General features: G+C 43.3%; 2 protein-coding genes across 2 annotated transcripts; both read right to left on the reverse strand.

Moving 5' to 3' along the window:
* Positions 1–3,753: 3,753 nt before the first annotated feature.
* LOC138504983 (serine-rich adhesin for platelets-like) lies at positions 3,754–6,685 on the reverse strand. Its single transcript, XM_069625349.1, has 3 exons — positions 5,892–6,685; positions 4,741–5,211; positions 3,754–4,597 (listed from the first exon to the last, which is right to left on the reverse strand). Exons 1-3 carry the CDS (start codon positions 6,683–6,685, stop codon positions 3,754–3,756), a joined length of 2,109 nt encoding a protein of 702 aa, XP_069481450.1.
* A 2,306-nt stretch (positions 6,686–8,991) lies between these two features.
* Positions 8,992–13,963, reverse strand: LOC138504984 (serine-rich adhesin for platelets-like). The gene is made up of 5 exons (XM_069625350.1): positions 13,546–13,963; positions 12,190–12,415; positions 10,946–11,416; positions 9,789–10,262; positions 8,992–9,466 (listed from the first exon to the last, which is right to left on the reverse strand). Exons 1-5 carry the CDS (start codon positions 13,961–13,963, stop codon positions 8,992–8,994), a joined length of 2,064 nt encoding a protein of 687 aa, XP_069481451.1.
* Between the last annotated feature and the right edge of the window lie 647 nt (positions 13,964–14,610).

Raw genomic sequence — 14,610 nt, forward strand, 5'->3', positions numbered from 1 at the left:
TTGTAAATGTGATGATTTTGCCTCATTTCCAGGTAGAGCACTGGTCACTATTTGCTTTGTATTGTCCTCATTAGCCCGCTCAAGCTGCATGGTAAATGTGATGATTCTACATCATTTCCGGGTTGAGCACCGCTCACTATTTGCTCTTGTCCTCATTATTCTCACTCAAGCGGCATGGTAAATGTGACGATTTTGCATCTATCCCAGGCCGAGCACTGCACACTTTTTTCTCTGTCTTGTCCTCATTATTCTCACTCAAGCTGCATGGTAAATGTGATGATTTTGCATCATTTCCAGGCTCTATTTGCTCTGTATTGTCCTCATTATCCTCACTCAGGCTGCATGGTAAATATGATGATTCTGCATCATTTCCAGGTAGAGCACTGGTCACTATTTGCTTTGTTTTGTCCTCATTAGTCCCGCTCAAGCTGCATGGTAAATGTGATGATTCTACATCATTTCCGGGCTGAGTACCGCTCACTATTTGCTCTGTATTGTCCTCATTATTCCCACTCAAGCTGCATGGTAAATGTGATGAATTTGCATCTTTCCCGGGCCGAGCACTGCACACTTATTTCTCTGTCTTGTCCTCATTATTCTCACTCAAGCTGCATGGTAAATGTGATGATTCTGCCTCATTTCCAGGCAGAGCACCGGTCACTATTTGCTTTGTATTGTCGTCATTAGTCCCGCTCAAGCTGCATGGTAAATGTGATGATTCTGTATGTTTTCCAGGCGGAGCACCACTCACTATTTGCTCTGTATTGTCCTCATTATTCCCACTCAAGCTGCATGGTAAATGTGATGATTTTGCATCATTTCCAGGCAGAGCACTGGTCAATATTTGCTTTGTATTGTCCTCATTAGTCCCGCTCAAGCTGCATGGCAAATGTGATGATTCTACATCATTTCCGGGCTGAGCACCGCTCACTATTTGCTCTTGTCCTCATTATTCTCACTCAAGCTGCATGGTAAATGTGATGATTTTGCATCTTTCCCAGGCCGAGCACTGCACACTTTTTTCTCTGTCTTGTCCTCATTATTCTCACTCAAGCTGCATAGTAAATGTGATGATTTTGCATCATTTCCAGGCTCTATTTGCTCTGTATTGTCCTCATTATCCTCACTCAGGCTGCATGGTAAATGTGATGATTCCGCATCATTTCCAGGTAGAGCACTGGTCACTATTTGCTTTGTTTTGTCCTCATTAGTCCTGCTCAAGCTCCATGGTAAATGTGATGATTCTACATCATTTCCGGGCTGAGCACCGCTCACTATTTGCTCTGAATTGTCCTCATTATTCCCACTCAAGCTGCATGGTAAATGTGATGATTTTGCATCTTTCCCGGGCCGAGCACTGCACACTTTTTTCTTTGTCTTGTCCTCATTATTCCCACTCAAGCTGCATGGTAAATGTGATGATTTTGCATCATTTCCAGGCTGAGCACCGCTCACTATTTGCTCTGTATTGTCCTCATTATCCTCACTCAAGCTGCATGGTAAATGTGATGATTCCGCATCATTTCCAGGTGTAGCACTGCTCACTGTTTGCTCTGTATTGTCCGCATTATTCTCACTCAAGCTGCATGGTAAATGTGATGATTCTGCCTCATTTCCAGGCAGAGCACCGGTCACTATTTGCTTTGTATTGTCGTCATTAGTCCCGCTCAAGCTGCATGGTAAATGTGATGATTCTGTATGTTTTCCAGGCGGAGCACCACTCACTATTTGCTCTGTATTGTCCTCATTATGCCCACTCAAGCTGCATGGCAAATGTGATGATTCTGCATCATTTCCGGGCTGAGCACTGTTCATAATTTGCTCTGTATTGTCCTCATTATTCCCACTCAAGCTGCATGGTAAATGTGATGATTCTGCATAATTTCCGGGTTGAGCACCGCTCACTATTTGCTTTGTATGTCCTCCTTATTCTCACTCAAGCTGTATGGTAAATGTGATGATTCTGCATCATTTCCTACCTGAGCACCACTCACTATTTGCTCTGTCTTGTCCTCATTATTCTCACTCAAGCTGCATGGTAAATGTGATGATTTTGCATCATTTCCAGGCTCTATTTGCTCTGTATTGTCCTCATTATCCTCACTCAGGCTGCATGGTAAATGTGATGATTCCGTATCATTTCAAGGTAGAGCACTGGTCACTATTTGCTTTGTTTTGTCCTAATTAGTCCCGCTCAAGCTGCATGGTAAATGTGATGATTCTACATCATTTCCGGGCTGAGCACCGCCCACTATTTGCTCTGTATTGTCCTCATTATTCCCACTCAAGCTGCATGGTAAATGTGATGATTTTGCATCTTTCCCGGGCCGAGCACTGCACACTTTTTTCTCTGTCTTGTCCTCATTATTCTCAATCAAGCTGCATGGTAAATGTGATCATTTTGCATCATTTCCAGGCTGAGCACCGCTCACTATTTGCTCTGTATTGTCCTCATTATCCTCACTCAGGCTGCATGGTAAATGTGATGAGTTTGCATCATTTTCAGGCTGAGCACCGCTCACTTTTTGCTCTGTATTGTCCTCATTATTCCCACTCAAGCTGCATGGCAAATGTGATGATTCTGCATCATTTCCGGGCTGAGCACTGGTCATAATTTGCTCTGTATTGTCCTCATTATTCCCACTCAAGCTGCATGGTAAATGTGATGATTCTGCATCATTTCCAGGCTCTAGTTGCTCTGTATTGTCCTCATTATCCTCACTCAGGCTGCATGGTAAATGTGATGATTCCGCATCATTTCCAGGTAGAGCACTGGTCACTATTTGCTTTGTAAGTCCTCCTTATTCTCACTCAAGCTGTATGGTAAATGTGATGATTTTGCATCATTTCCAGGCTGAGCACCGCTCACTATTTGCTCTGTATTGTCCTCATTATCCTCACTCAGGCTGCATGGTAAATGTGATGATTTTGCATCATTTCCACGCAGAGCACTGGTCAATATTTGCTTTGTATTGTCCTCATTAGTCCCGCTCAAGCTGCATGGCAAATGTGATGATTCTACATCATTTCCGGGCTGAGCACCGCTCACTATTTGCTCTTGTCTTCATTATTCTCACTGAAGCTGCATGGTAAATGTGATGATTTTGCATCTTTCCGAGGCCGAGCACTGCACACTTTTTTCTCTGTATTGTCCTCATTATTCTCACTCAAGCTGCATGGTAAATGTGATGATTTTGCATCATTTCCAGGCTCTATTTGCTCTGTATTGTCCTCATTATCCTCAATCAGGCTGCATGGTAAATATGATGATTCCGCATCATTTCCAGGTAGAGCACTAGTCACTATTTGCTTTGTTTTGTCCTCATTAGTCCCGCTCAAGCTCCATGGTAAATGTGATCATTCTACATAATTTCCGGGCTGAGCACCGCTCACTATTTGCTCTGTATTGTCCTCATTATTCTCACTCAAGCTGCATGGTAAATGTGATGATTTTGCATCTTTCCCGGGCTGAGCACTGCACACTTTTTTCTCTGTCTTGTCCTCATTATTCTCACTCAAGCTGCATGGTAAATGTGATGATTCCGCATCATTTCCAGGTGTAGCACTGCTCACTATTTGCTCTGTATTGTCCTCATTATTCCCACTCAAGCTGCATGGCAGATGTGATGATTCTGCATCATTTCCGGGCTGAGCACTGATCATAATTTGCTCTGTATTGTCCTCATTATTCCCACTCAAGCTGCATGGTAAATGTGATGATTCTGCATCATTTCCGGGGTTGAGCACCACTCACTATTTGCTCTGTATGTCCTCCTTATTCTCACTCAAGCTGTATGGTAAATGTGATGAGTCTGCATCATTTCCTACCTGAGCACCATTCACTATCTGCTCTGTCTTCTCCTCATTATTCTCATTCAAGCTGCATGGTAAATGTGATGATTCCGCATCATTTCTGGGCTGAGCACCGGGCACTATTTGCTCTGTATTGTCCTCATTATTCCCACTCAAGCTGCATGGTAAATGTGATGATTTTGCATCTTTCCCGGGCCGAGCACTGCACACTTTTTTCTCTGTCTTGTCCTCATTATTCTCACTCAAGCTGCATGGTAAATGTGATGATTTTTCATCATTTCCAGGCTGAGCACCCCTCACTATTTGCTCTGTATTGTCTGCATTATTCTCTCTACAGCTGCATGGTGAGTGTGATGATTCTGCATCATTTCCAGGCTGAGCCCGGCTCACTATTTGCTCTGTATTGTCCGCATTATTCTCTCTACAGCTGCATGGTAAATGTGATGATTCTGCATCATTTCCAGGTGGAGCACTGGTCACTATTTGCTCTGTATTGCCCTCATTCCCATTCAAGCTGCATGGTAAATGTGATAATTCTTCATCATTTCCAGGCTTAGCACCGCTCACTATTTGCTCTGTATTGTCCTCATTATTCCCACTCAAGCTGCATGGTAAATGTGATGATTCTGCCTCATTTCCAGGCAGAGCACCGGTCACTATTTGCTTTGTATTGTCGTCATTAGTCCCGCTCAAGCTGCATGGTAAATGTGATGATTCTGTATCTTTTCCAGGCGGAGCACCACTCACTATTTGTTCTGTATTGTCCTCATTATTCCCACTCAAGCTGCATGGTAAATGTGATGATTTCGCATCATTTCCAGGCAGAGCACTGGTCAATATTTGCTTTGTATTGTCCTCATTAGTCCCGCTCAAGCTGCATGGCAAATGTGATGATTCTACATCATTTCCGGGCTGAGCACCGCTCACTATTTGCTCTTGTCCTCATTATTCTCACTCAAGCTGCATGGTAAATGTGATGATTTTGCATCTTTCCCAGGCCGAGCACTGCACACTTTTTTCTCTGTCTTGTCCTCATTATTCTCACTCAAGCTGCATGGTAAATGTGATGGTTTTGCATCATTTCCAGGCTCTATTTGCTCTGTATTGTCCTCATTATCCTCACTCAGGCTGCATGGTAAATGTGATGATTCCGCATCATTTCCAGGTAGAGCACTGGTCACTATTTGCTTTGTTTTGTCCGCATTAGTCCCGCTCAAGCTCCATGGTAAATGTGATGATTCTACATCATTTCCGGGCTGAGCACCGCTCACTATTTGCTCTGTATTGTCCTCATTATTCCCACTCAAGCTGCATGGTAAATGTGATGATTTTGCATCTTTCCCGGGCCGAGCACTGCACACTTTTTTCTCTGTCTTGTCCTCATTATTCTCACTCAAGCTGCATGGTAAATGTGATGATTTTGCATCATTTCCAGGCTGAGCACCGCTCACTATTTGCTCTGTATTGTCCTCATTATCCTCACTCAGGCTGCATGGTAAATGTGATGATTTTGCATCATTTTCAGGATGAGCACCGCTCACTATTTGCTCTGTATTGTCCGCATTATTCTCTCTACAGCTGCATGGTAAATGTGATGATTCTGCATCATTTCCAGGTGGAGCACTGGTCACTATTTGCTCTGTATTGCCCTCCTTCCCATTCAAGCTGCATGGTAAATGTGATAATTCTTCATCATTTCCAGGCTTAGCACCGCTCACTATTTGCTCTGTATTGTCCTCATTATTCCCACTCAAGCTGCATGGTAAATGTGATGATTCTGCCTCATTTCCAGGCAGAGCACCGGTCACTATTTGCTTTGTATTTTCGTCATTAGTCCCGCTCAAGCTGCATGGTAAATGTGATGATTCTGTATCTTTTCCAGGCGGAGCACCACTCACTATTTGCTCTGTATTGTCCTCATTATTCCCACTCAAGCTGCATGGTAAATGTGATGATTTCGCATCATTTCCAGGCAGAGCACTGGTCAATATTAGCTTTGTATTGTCCTCATTAGTCCCGCTCAAGCTGCATGGCAAATGTGATGATTCTACATCATTTCCGGGCTGAGCACCGCTCACTATTTGCTCTTTTCCTCATTATTCTCACTCAAGCTGCATGGTAAAAGTGATGATTTTGCATCTTTAACAGGCCGAGCACTGCACACTTTTTTCTCTGTCTTGTCCTCATTATTCTCACTCAAGCTGCATGGTAAATGTGATGATTTTTCATCATTTCCAGGCTCTATTTGCTCTGTATTGTCCTCATTATCCTCACTCAGGCTGCATGGTAAATGTGATGATTCCGCATCATTTCCAGGTAGAGCACTGGTCACTATTTGCTTTGTTTTGTCCGCATTAGTCCCGCTCAAGCTCCATGGTAAATGTGATGATTCTACATCATTTCCGGGCTGAGCACCACTCACTATTTGCTCTGTATTGTCCTCATTATTCCCACTCAAGCTGCATGGTAAATGTGATGATTTTGCATCTTTCCCGGGCCGAGCACTGCACACTTTTTTCTCTGTCTTGTCCTCATTATTCTCACTCAAGCTGCATGGTAAATGTGATGATTTTGCATCATTTCCAGGCTGAGCACCGCTCACTATTTGCTCTGTATTGTCCTCATTATCCTCACTGAGGCTGCATGGTAAATGTGATGATTTTGCATCACTTTCAGGATGAGCACCGCTCACTATTTGCTCTGTATTGTCCTCATTATTCTCACTCAAGCTGCATGGTAAATGTGATGATTCGGCATCATTTCCGGGTGTAGCACTGCTCACTATTTGCTCTGTATTGTCCTCATTATTCCCACTCAAGCTGCATGACAAATGTGATGATTCTGCATCATTTCCGGGCTGAGCACTGTTCATAATTTGCTCTGTATTGTCCTCATTATTCCCACTCAAGCTGCATGGTAAATGTGATGATTCTGCATCATATCCGGGTTGAGCACCGCTCACTATTTGCTCTGTATGTCCTCCTTATTCTCACTCAAGCTGTATGGTAAATGTGATGATTCTGCATCCTTTCCTACCTGAGCACCACTCACTATTTGCTCTGTCTTGTCCTCATTATTCTCACTCAAGCTGCATGGTAAATGTGATGATTTTGCATCATTTCCAGGCTCTATTTGCTCTGTATTGTCCTCATTATCCTCACTCAGGTTGCATGGTAAATGTGATGATACTGCATCATTTCAAGGTAGAGCATGGTCACTATTTGCTTTGTTTTGTCCTCATTAGTCCAGCTCAAGCGGCATGGTAAATGTGATGATTCTACATCATTTCCGGGCTGAGCACCGCTCACTATTTGCTCTGTATTGTCCTCATTATTCCCACTCAAGCTGCATGGTAAATGTGATGATTTTGCATCTTTCCCGGGCCGAGCACTGCACACTTTTTTCTCTGTCTTGTCCTCATTATTCTCACTCAAGCTGCATGGTAAATGTGATGATTTTGCATCATTTCCAGGCTGAGCACCGTTCACTATTTGCTCTGTATTTTCCTCATTATCCTCACTCAGGCTGCATGGTAAATGTGATGATTTTGCATCATTTTCAGGCTGAGCACCGCTCACTGTTTGCTCTGTATTGTCCTCATTATTCTCACTCAAGCACATGGTAAATGTGATGATTCCGCATCATTTCCAGGTGTAGCACTGCTCACTATTTGCTCTGTATTGTCCTCATTATTCCCACTCAAGCTGCATGGCAAATGTGATGATTCTGCATCATTTCCGGGCTGAGCACTGGTCATAATTTGCTCTGTATTGTCCTCATTATTCCCACTCAAGCTGCATGGTAAATGTGATGATTCTGCATCATTTCCGGGTTGAGCACCGCTCACTATTTGCTCTGTATGTCCTCCTTATTCTCACTCAAGCTGTATGGTAAATGTGATGATTTTGCATCATTTCCAGGCTGAGCACCGCTCACTATTTGCTCTGTATTGTCCTCATTATCCTCACTCAGGCTGCATGGTAAATGTGATGATTTTGCATCATTTTCAGGCTGAGCACTGCTCACTGTTTGCTCTGTATTGTCCTCATTAGTCCCGCTCAAGCTGCATGGTAAATGTGATGATTCTGTATCTTTTCCAGGCGCAGTACCACTCACTATTTGCTCTGTATTGTCCTCATTATTCCAACTCAAGCTGCATGGTAAATGTGATGATTTCGCATCATTTCCCCGCTGAGCACTGGTCATAATTTGCTCTGTATTGTCCTCATTATTCCCACTCAAGCTGCATGGTAAATGTGATGATTCTGCATCATTTCTGGGTTGAGCACCGCTCACTATTTGCTCTGTATGTCCTCCTTATTCTCATTCAAGCTGCATGGCAAATGTGATGATTCTACATCATTTCCGGGCTGAGCACCGCTCAATATTTGCTCTTGTCCTCATTATTCTCACTCAAGCTGCATGGTAAATGTGATGATTTTGCATCTTTCCCAGGCCGAGCACTGCACACTTTTTTCTCTGTCTTGTCCTCATTATTCTCACTCAAGCTGCATGGTAAATGTGAAGATTTTGCATCATTTCCAGGCTCTATTTGCTCTGTATTGTCCTCATTATCCTCACTCAGGCTGCATGGTAAATGTGATGATTCCGCATCATTTCCAGGTAGAGCACTGGTCACTATTTGCTTTGTTTTGTCCTCATTAGTCCCGCTCAAGCTCCATGGTAAATGTGATTATTCTACATAATTTCCGGGCTGAGCACCGCTCACTATTTGCTCTGTATTGTCCTCATTATTCCCACTCAAGCTGCATGGTAAATGTGATGATTTTGCATCTTTCCCGGGCCGAGCACTGCACACTTTTTTCTCTGTCTTGTCCTCATTATTCTCACTCAAGCTGCATGGTAAATGTGATGATTTTGCATCATTTCCAGGTTTAGCACCGCTCACTGTTTGCTCTGTATTGTCCTCATTATTCTCACTCAAGCTGCATGGTAAATGTGATGATTCCGCATCATTTCCAGGTGTAGCACTGCTCACTATTTGCTGTGTATTGTCCTCATTATTCCCACTCAAGCTGCATGGCAAATGTGATGATTCTGTATCATTTCCGGGCTGAGCACTGGTCATAATTTGCTCTGTATTGTCCTCATTATTCCCACTCAAGCTGCATGGTAAATGTGATGATTCTGCATCATTTCCGGGTTGAGCACCGCTCACTATTTGCTCTGTATGTCCTCCTTATTCTCACTCAAGCTGTATGGTAAATGTGATGATTCTGCAGCATTTCCTACCTGAGCACCACTCACTATTTGCTCTGTCTTGTCCTCCTTATTCTCATTCAAGCTGTATGGTAAATGTGATGATTTTGCATCATTTCTGGGCTCTATTTGCTCTGTATTGTCCTCATTATCCTCACTCAGGCTGCATGGTAAATGTGATGATTCCGCATCATTTCCAGGTAGAGCACTGGTCACTATTTGCTTTGTTTTGTCCTCATTAGTCCCGCTCAAGCTGCATGGTAAATCTGATGATTCTACATCATTTCCGGGCTGAGCACCGCTCACTATTTGCTCTGTATTGTCCTCATTATTCCTACTCAAGCTGCATGGTAAATGTGATGATTTTGCATCTTTCCCGGGCCGAGCACTGCACACTTTTTTCTCTGTCTTGTCCTCATTATTCTCACTCAAGCTGCATGGTAAATGTGATGATTTTGCATCATTTCAAGGCTGAGCAATGCTCCCTATTTTTCTGTATTGTCCTCATTATCCTCACTCAGGCTGCATGGTAAATGTGATGATTTTGCATCATTTTCAGGCTGAGCACCGCTCACTGTTTGCTCTGTATTGTCCTCATTATTCTCACTCAAGCTGCATGGTAAATGTGATGATTCCGCATCATTTCCAGGTGTAGCACTGCTCACTATTTGCTTTGTATTGTCCTCATTATTCCCACTCAAGCTGCATGGTAAATGTGATGATTCCGCATCATTTCCGGGTTGAGCACCGCTCACTATTTGCTCTGTATGTCCTCCTTATTCTCACTCAAGCTGTATGGTAAATGTGATGATTCTGCATCATTTCCTACCTGAGCACCACTCATTATTTGGTCTGTCTTTACCTCCTTATTCTCACTCAAGCTGTATGGTAAATGTGATGATTTTGCATCATTTCCAGGCTCTATTTGCTCTGTATTGTCCTCATTATCCTCACTCAGGCTGCATGGTAAATGTGATGATTCCGCATCATTTCCAGGTAGAGCACTGGTCACTATTTGCTTTGTTTCGTCCTCATTAGTCCCGCTCAAGCTGCATGGTAAATGTGATGATTCTACATCATTTCCGGGCTGAGCACCGCTCACTATTTGCTCTGTATTGTCCTCATTATTCCCACTCAAGCTGCATGGTAAATGTGATGATTTTGCATCTTTCCCGGGCCGAGCACTGCACACTTTTTTCTCTGTCTTGTCCTCATTATTCTCACTCAAGCTGCACGGTAAATGTGATGATTTTCGATCATTTCCAGGCTAAGCACCGCTCACTATTTGCTCTGTATTGTCCGCATTATTCTCTCTACAGCTGCACGGTGAATGTGATGATTCTGCATCATTTCCAGGCTGAGCACCGCTCACTATTTGCTCTGTATGTATTGTCTGCATTATTCTCTCTACAGCTGCATGGTAAATGTGATGATTCTGCATCATTTCCAGGTCGAGCACTGGTCACTATTTGCTCTGTATTGCCCTCATTCCCATTCAAGCTGCATGGTAAATGTGATAATTCTTCATCATTTCCAGACTTAGCACCGCTCACTATTTGCTCTGTTTTGTCCTCATTATTCCCACTCAAGCTGCATGGTAAATGTGATGATTCTGCCTCATTTCCAGGCAGAGCACCGGTCACTATTTGCTTTGTATTGTTGTCATTAGTCCCGCTCAAGCTGCATGGTAAATGTGATGATTCTGTATCTTTTCCAGGCGGAGCACCACTCACTATTTGCTCTGTATTGTCCTCATTATTCCCACTCAAGCTGCATGGTAAATGTGATGATTTTGCATCATTTCCAGGTAGAGCACTGGTCACTATTTGCTTTGTATTGTCCTCATTAGCCCGCTCAAGCTGCATGGTAAATGTGATGATTCTACATCATTTCCGGGCTGAGCACCGCTCACTATTTGCTCTTGTCCTCATTATTCTCACTCAAGCTGCATGGTAAATGTGACGATTTTGCATCTTTCCCAGGCTGAGCACTGCACACTTTTTTCTCTCTCTTGTCCTCGTTATTCTCACTCAAGCTGCATGGTAAATGTGATGATTTTGCATCATTTCCAGGCTCTATTTGCTCTGTATTGTCCTCATTATCCTCACTCAGGCTGCATGGTAAATGTGATGATTCCGCATGATTTCCAGGTAGAGCACTGGTCACTATTTGCTTTGTTTTGTCCTCTTTAGTCCCGCTCAAGCTGCATGGTAAATGTGATGATTCTACATAATTTCTGGGCTGAGCACCGCTCACTATTTGCTCTGTATTGTCCTCATTATTCCCACTCAAGCTGCATGGTAAATGTGATGATTTTGCATCTTTCCCGGGCCGAGCACTGCACACTTTTTTCTCTGTCTTGTCCTCATTATTCTCAATCAAGCTGCATGGTAAATGTGATGATTTTGCATCATTTCCAGGCTGAGCATCGCTCACTATTTGCTCTGTATTGTCCTCATTATCCTCACTCAGGCTGCATGGTAAATGTGATGATTTTGCATCATTTTCAGGCTGAGCACCGCTCACTGTTTGCTCTGTATTGTCCTCATTATTCTCACTCAAGCTGCATGGTAAATGTGATGATTTTGCATCATTTCCAGGCTGAGCACCGCTCACTATTTGCTCTGTATTGTCCTCATTATCCTCACTCAGGCTGCATGGTAAATGTGATGATTTTGCATCATTTTCAGGATGAGCACCGCTCACTGTTTGCTCTGTATTGTCCTCATTATTCTCACTCAAGCTGCATGGTAAATGTGATGATTCCGCATCATTTCCGGGTGTAGCACTGCTCACTATTTGCTCTGTATTGTCCTCATTATTCCCACTCAAGCTGCATGACAAATGTGATGATTCTGCATCATTTCCGGGCTGAGCACTGTTCATAATTTGCTCTGTATTGTCCTCATTATTCTCACTCAAGCTGCATGGTAAATGTGATGATTCCGCATCATTTCCGGGTGTAGCACTGCTCACTATTTGCTCTGTATTGTCCTCATTATTCCCACTCAAGCTGCATGACAAATGTGATGATTCTGCATCATTTCCGGGCTGAGCACTGTTCATAATTTGCTCTGTATTGTCCTCATTATCCCCACTCAAGCTGCATGGTAAATGTGATGATTCTGCATCATTTCCGGGTTGAGCACCGCTCACTATTTGCTCTGTATGTCCTCCTTATTCTCACTCAAGCTGTATGGTAAATGTGATGATTCTGCATCCTTTCCTACCTGAGCACCACTCACTATTTGCTCTGTCTTGTCCTCATTATTCTCACTCAAGCTGCATGGTAAATGTGATGATTTTGCATCATTTCCAGGCTCTATTTGCTCTGTATTGTCCTCATTATCCTCACTCAGGTTGCATGGTAAATGTGATGATTCTGCATCATTTCAAGGTAGAGCACTGGTCACTATTTGCTTTGTTTTGTCCTCATTAGTCCCGCTCAAGCTGCATGGTAAATGTGATGATTCTACATCATTTCCGGGCTGAGCACCGCTCACTATTTGCTCTGTATTGTCCTCATTATTCCCACTCAAGCTGCATGGTAAATGTGATGATTTTGCATCTTTCCCGGGCCGAGCACTGCACACTTTTTTCTCTGTCTTGTCCTCATTATTCTCACTCAAGCTGCATGGTAAATGTGATGATTTTGCATCATTTCCAGGCTGAGCACCGTTCACTATTTGCTCTGTATTTTCCTCATTATCCTCACTCAGGCTGCATGGTAAATGTGATGATTTTGCATCATTTTCAGGCTGAGCACCGCTCACTGTTTGCTCTGTATTGTCCTCATTATTCTCACTCAAGCACATGGTAAATGTGATGATTCCGCATCATTTCCAGGTGTATCACTGCTCACTATTTGCTCTGTATTGTCCTCATTATTCCCACTCAAGCTGCATGGCAAATGTGATGATTCTGCATCATTTCCAGGCTCTATTTGCTCTGTATTGTCCTCATTATCCTCACTCAGGCTGCATGGTAAATGTGATGATTCCGCATGATTTCCAGGTAGAGCACTGGTCACTATTTGCTTTGTTTTGTCCTCTTTAGTCCCGCTCAAGGTGCATGGTAAATGTGATGATTCTACATAATTTCTGGGCTGAGCACCGCTCACTATTTGCTCTGTATTGTCCTCATTATTCCCACTCAAGCTGCATGGTAAATGTGATGATTTTGCATCTTTCCCGGGCCGAGCACTGCACACTTTTTTCTCTGTCTTGTCCTCATTATTCTCACTCAAGCTGCATGGTAAATGTGATGATTTTGCATCATTTCCAGGCTGAGCATCGCTCACTATTTGCTCTGTATTGTCCTCATTATCCTCACTCAGGCTGCATGGTAAATGTGATGATTTTGCATCATTTTCAGGCTGAGCACCGCTCACTGTTTGCTCTGTATTGTCCTCATTATTCTCACTCAAGCTGCATGGTAAATGTGATGATTTTGCATCATTTCCAGGCTGAGCACCGCTCACTATTTGCTCTGTATTGTCCTCATTATCCTCACTCAGGCTGCATGGTAAATGTGATGATTTTGCATCATTTTCAGGATGAGCACCGCTCACTGTTTGCTCTGTATTGTCCTCATTATTCTCACTCAAGCTGCATGGTAAATGTGATGATTCCGCATCATTTCCGGGTGTAGCACTGCTCACTATTTGCTCTGTATTGTCCTCATTATTCCCACTCAAGCTGCATGACAAATGTGATGATTCTGCATCATTTCCGGGCTGAGCACTGTTCATAATTTGCTCTGTATTGTCCTCATTATTCTCACTCAAGCTGCATGGTAAATGTGATGATTCCGCATCATTTCCGGGTGTAGCACTGCTCACTATTTGCTCTGTATTGTCCTCATTATTCCCACTCAAGCTGCATGACAAATGTGATGATTCTGCATCATTTCCGGGCTGAGCACTGTTCATAATTTGCTCTGTATTGTCCTCATTATCCCCACTCAAGCTGCATGGTAAATGTGATGATTCTGCATCATTTCCGGGTTGAGCACCGCTCACTATTTGCTCTGTATGTCCTCCTTATTCTCACTCAAGCTGTATGGTAAATGTGATGATTCTGCATCCTTTCCTACCTGAGCACCACTCACTATTTGCTCTGTCTTGTCCTCATTATTCTCACTCAAGCTGCATGGTAAATGTGATGATTTTGCATCATTTCCAGGCTCTATTTGCTCTGTATTGTCCTCATTATCCTCACTCAGGTTGCATGGTAAATGTGATGATTCTGCATCATTTCAAGGTAGAGCACTGGTCACTATTTGCTTTGTTTTGTCCTCATTAGTCCCGCTCAAGCTGCATGGTAAATGTGATGATTCTACATCATTTCCGGGCTGAGCACCGCTCACTATTTGCTCTGTATTGTCCTCATTATTCCCACTCAAGCTGCATGGTAAATGTGATGATTTTGCATCTTTCCCGGGCCGAGCACTGCACACTTTTTTCTCTGTCTTGTCCTCATTATTCTCACTCAAGCTGCATGGTAAATGTGATGATTTTGCATCATTTCCAGGCTGAGCACCGTTCACTATTTGCTCTGTATTTTCCTCATTATCCTC

Source organism: Ambystoma mexicanum, chromosome 11, assembly GCF_040938575.1.
Source record: "Ambystoma mexicanum isolate Mex_15411 chromosome 11, UKY_AmexF1_1, whole genome shotgun sequence".
Taxonomy (NCBI): Eukaryota; Metazoa; Chordata; class Amphibia; order Caudata; family Ambystomatidae; genus Ambystoma; species Ambystoma mexicanum.

What these genes read in the sequence shown, in the direction of transcription:
- LOC138504983 (XM_069625349.1), bottom strand. Translation starts at nt 6,685, where the DNA reads ATGAACAGTGCTCAGCCCGGAAATGATGCAGAATCATCACATTTGTCA. An exon ending in AATGAGGAAAAGAGCAAATA is followed by an intron (nt 5,212 to 5,891) that starts GTGAGCGGTGCT and finishes TTTACCATGCAG; the next exon opens with CTTGAGTGAGAATAATGAGG. An exon ending in AATGAGGACAAGAGCAAATA is followed by an intron (nt 4,598 to 4,740) that starts GTGAGCGGTGCT and finishes TTTACCATGCAG; the next exon opens with CTTGAGTGGGAATAATGAGG.
- LOC138504984 (XM_069625350.1), bottom strand. Translation starts at nt 13,963, where the DNA reads ATGAACAGTGCTCAGCCCGGAAATGATGCAGAATCATCACATTTGTCA. An exon ending in ACATTTACCATGCAGCCTGA is followed by an intron (nt 12,416 to 13,545) that starts GTGAGGATAATG and finishes GAAATGATGCAG; the next exon opens with AATCATCACATTTACCATGC. An exon ending in GAGGACATACAGAGCAAATA is followed by an intron (nt 11,417 to 12,189) that starts GTGAGCGGTGCT and finishes TTTACCATGCAG; the next exon opens with CTTGATTGAGAATAATGAGG.